Source organism: Armigeres subalbatus, chromosome 2, assembly GCF_024139115.2.
Source record: "Armigeres subalbatus isolate Guangzhou_Male chromosome 2, GZ_Asu_2, whole genome shotgun sequence".
Taxonomy (NCBI): Eukaryota; Metazoa; Arthropoda; class Insecta; order Diptera; family Culicidae; genus Armigeres; species Armigeres subalbatus.
The window spans coordinates 268,114,889-268,118,435 of record NC_085140.1 but is presented as its reverse complement, the minus strand read 5'-3'; the positions used below and the strand labels follow the sequence as shown (position 1 = coordinate 268,118,435).

At 41.0% G+C, this 3,547-nt stretch overlaps 1 protein-coding gene across 1 annotated transcript; it reads left to right on the top strand.

Annotated features, from left to right (window-relative positions):
- The first annotated feature begins 2,455 nt into the window (after window positions 1-2,455).
- LOC134216320 (mantle protein-like) lies at window positions 2,456-3,547 on the top strand. Its single transcript, XM_062695234.1, has 2 exons — window positions 2,456-2,553; window positions 2,638-3,547. Exons 1-2 carry the CDS (start codon window positions 2,548-2,550, stop codon window positions 3,181-3,183), a joined length of 552 nt encoding a protein of 183 aa, XP_062551218.1. The 5' UTR covers window positions 2,456-2,547; the 3' UTR covers window positions 3,184-3,547.

Below are 3,547 nucleotides of genomic sequence, written 5' to 3'. Positions count from 1 at the left end.
TCAAGCATCCGAAAGATATTCAATTTGCAAAAAAGAGCTAACCGCGGTGGAGGCTGGTACTCGGATTCTGATGGCTTTTCCGCAAACGTGACCTTTAAGTGGTCTTGTTGTGTAGGGGTTATCACGCCTATCTAGAGAGTAGGAGGTTGAGTGTTCGAGTCCCTCCAAGACACGTGGATTCTTTTTCGCAAATTTCATATCAATTTGTCCATTTCGAAACATGTGCTGTGCATATGCACAGCCAAGATATTTAACAAATGATTTTCGTACGGCCGAGTTGCCGAATAATATGCAATTAATTCAAAATTACTGTTTTTTTAGGAACGCCCCATTCCAAGCAGGTAAAATTGCTCTAAATCAGTCAACTCAAGAGCTACAGAATACCGTCGTGCGGGGCTTCTTTTGAAAAATCAGGGGCTACTTTGGACATTTTAAAACAAGAATTATAACGAAAATTACTATAAAATTGTCATTATCACCAATCAGGTGTCTTGTTGATAGTTGGACGGCAACTTTCTGTTACAAATTTGGTATTTTTTCCGTTTAGTTTTTTCAAAAAACTACAAATCCAAAGTAGCCCCCGGAATCAAAAGAAGCCCCGCACGACGGTAAGTTTTTAGCAGAACTTATTGGAATAAGCTACGCTACAACTCTGTAGTTTACCGCAAAATATTTTTTTCTTAAATAAATGAGCCAACCAATTCTTCGAAGGCACTATAATGATGGCCTTACCATTCCGATCAACTTTGTACAACATTTTTTTCTAAAAAAAAAAAAATACTGCGGTGCTACGATAGACGGGGATGCTTTCGAGGTGGTCGATGAATTCGTTTGCCTTGGATCCTTGCTAACGGATGCATCTTTGGAAGTCGGGCCTACTAGGGGCTCCAGAAGAAATTGCACCTGAATTTGTCGAACTGAGTCGATTGGTACTTATACAACACTATGGGTCTCACAGCTTCTTTTAAAAAGTTTTTTCTTTTGAGCGAATATATAGCCTTTACACGTTCTTAGTGTACGAGAAAGGAAAACCCGTTTTAACAGTGAACATATAGCCCTTTTGTTACACGTTAAACGAGAAACACAAAAGCTCGAGAAAGATATTCCCCTAAAGCCATTGTTCTAAGCTACCTAGAATATTGTCCACAAAATTAGACCTCGTTTCCGCAGTAATCCCCCAATAGATCGAGCATAACTGGAAGTGCATAATACGAACCAGATTGGATTACATCGTTTGCATTAAACAGAAGCCTCAGCAAATCACCCCTTCAAACGATAATCGTTACCTTTTCCGAAACGATGAACCCAACCCATTTGATTTTCGATACCATCTTGCAGAGATGGTACCCACCCACCCACATAACAGGTAATAATGAAACAAAACTGTTCAACCACATCATTTCGGGGTCTGCGCGGGGGCGGCGGTTGGCGCCCATGCATCGTTGAATCGTCGATGGCGATGGGTTTTCGGTGCAGATTTCATCCTAATCGCAAAATATGTCTCTAATTTAATTCATAGCCAATAGCTGCATGCAAAATTCAGTCGGTGGCATTAATTTCTGAACGCTTAGGACGATGTTATTGAAAATGTCATAATTCCACCAATAAACAATAACTTAATTTAGGTGAACGGGCGGCACACATTGCTGTGTGCTTTGTTGCCGACCGAAATTGTTCAAATAAACGTTAATCGTTATTGGTTACAGTTTTCGAGAGATCAGCCAGCAGGAATCCAGTTCGGTTCGCGTTTGTAGGCTCGACATCCGGAGAATTGCGGGCGAGAAATATTTTAATCTGCCTACATGTAATCGGTAACCAATAAATGGAGAAAATCGTGTTTATCGGAACGAGGACGAATCAAATGAGATTTCAATTGTTATTTCAACAATATGTAGTATCATTTCTGAGGTAGCAGGCAAACCGCCAGAATGTACAGCTCTTACACGGTTCACATAATGCCACTCTATGAATTGATTCTGTTTTCCATCACGCGGGAATCCCAGATATGCTAATTACAAGGTGCTCGGGAGAATATATGAAGGAGTAGCATACTAAACCTCAATTAATGTAACGTAACGCAATATTTTGGTAGAAGTCATCCCATAATATTGTGGAGCGTGTACCAAATTTAATTTTTGATGTTTGATGAAAATTTCAAGCTGTGAATGTATTCGAATGATTCAAACATGAGCTGATTTTCCTTAATTTTGCAATTATTTCACATTATTTAATTTTTAACGAACCACTGGCACCTCAACTAAGTAAATCGCAGCCTTCAATTATCTTCCACACGCACACAAGTCCGAACTGCACAGGTCAGTATTGGAAAACAATTAAATTTAAAAGTGCGTTCCTAGTATCGTACATTATGGAAAACTTAAGTTGGCCCAGGGGAAGCGTAGCTTTTGCAAGTCAAACGAAAGTGAAACGGACAGAAAATATAAATACAACAAGCCACGGTTAGGCAATAACCATTTCACTTTTGACTGTTGAAACCATCGCAAGCACCTTTTTCCAGCCCACCGAACGCACCAATATTGAAACGGAATGAAGGTAAAAAAGCACCCACGCGCGGGTTTGGTTTCGGTCTGTCGATACTGATAAAAAGTTTCAATTCGCTTCCGTTTGAATTCGCAGCACGTGCTCACACTGATGGTATTGGCCGTCGGTTGGAGTGCCGGAGACTCGTCGAGTTCAGTGTCGCAGAAAAAGCGGGAACTTCCTCCCGGGACCAGTGAAGCCTTCGAAGCGAACCATATCTTTGACACACAGTCCCCGGAAGCCAACCAGTGGGGCCATAAGCAGTTGACGGAGGTCACCATAACCAAAAATGTTCCGGTGCCGTATCCCGTGAAAGTCGAAAAGCACGTTGCCGTACCGGTGAAGATTCCATTCCCGGTAGCCGTCCGGAAGAAAATACCGATCGTGGTGGAGCGAAAGATTCCCGTTTACGTCGAGAAACCTGTCCCAGTGCAAGTGGACCGGCCAGTGCCCTATCCGCTGCCGGTTGAAGTGCCCGTTTTTCACCAGGTGGCCGTGGAAGTGCCCAAACCTTACCCGGTGCACGTTCCTGCTCCATATCCGGTGTACATCCAGCAACCTATTTTCGTTGAGAAAAAGAATAATAAATACAAACGCGTCAAGAAGAACACAGTCAAAGTGCTACGGCATAAGAAGAATTAGTGGCTTAATTTTGCAAGCCGTGTGCAGTTAACAGTGAACTAGTGTAAATATTTATTTGATATGTGGATAACAAGTAGCTTAAGCTCGAGAACTGGTCAATGTTTGAAACAAGTATTAAGACAAGAATGAAAGTGGTGAGATTCTGTTATCTTATTGACACATATGAGTCGATTGTTCATTATAAGAATATATAGAGATGGCATCAGTTGAGATTTGTTTAAATTTTCATTTGTGCTTGAAACTTAAGTTATATTATTACTAGAGAATCCTTTTCCGATGTATATGATAGAATCAGACCAGAAAAGTGTAAATATGAGTTAGAATAAATCCTTAAAGCGATATTCTTGCCTTCAATATGCACGTT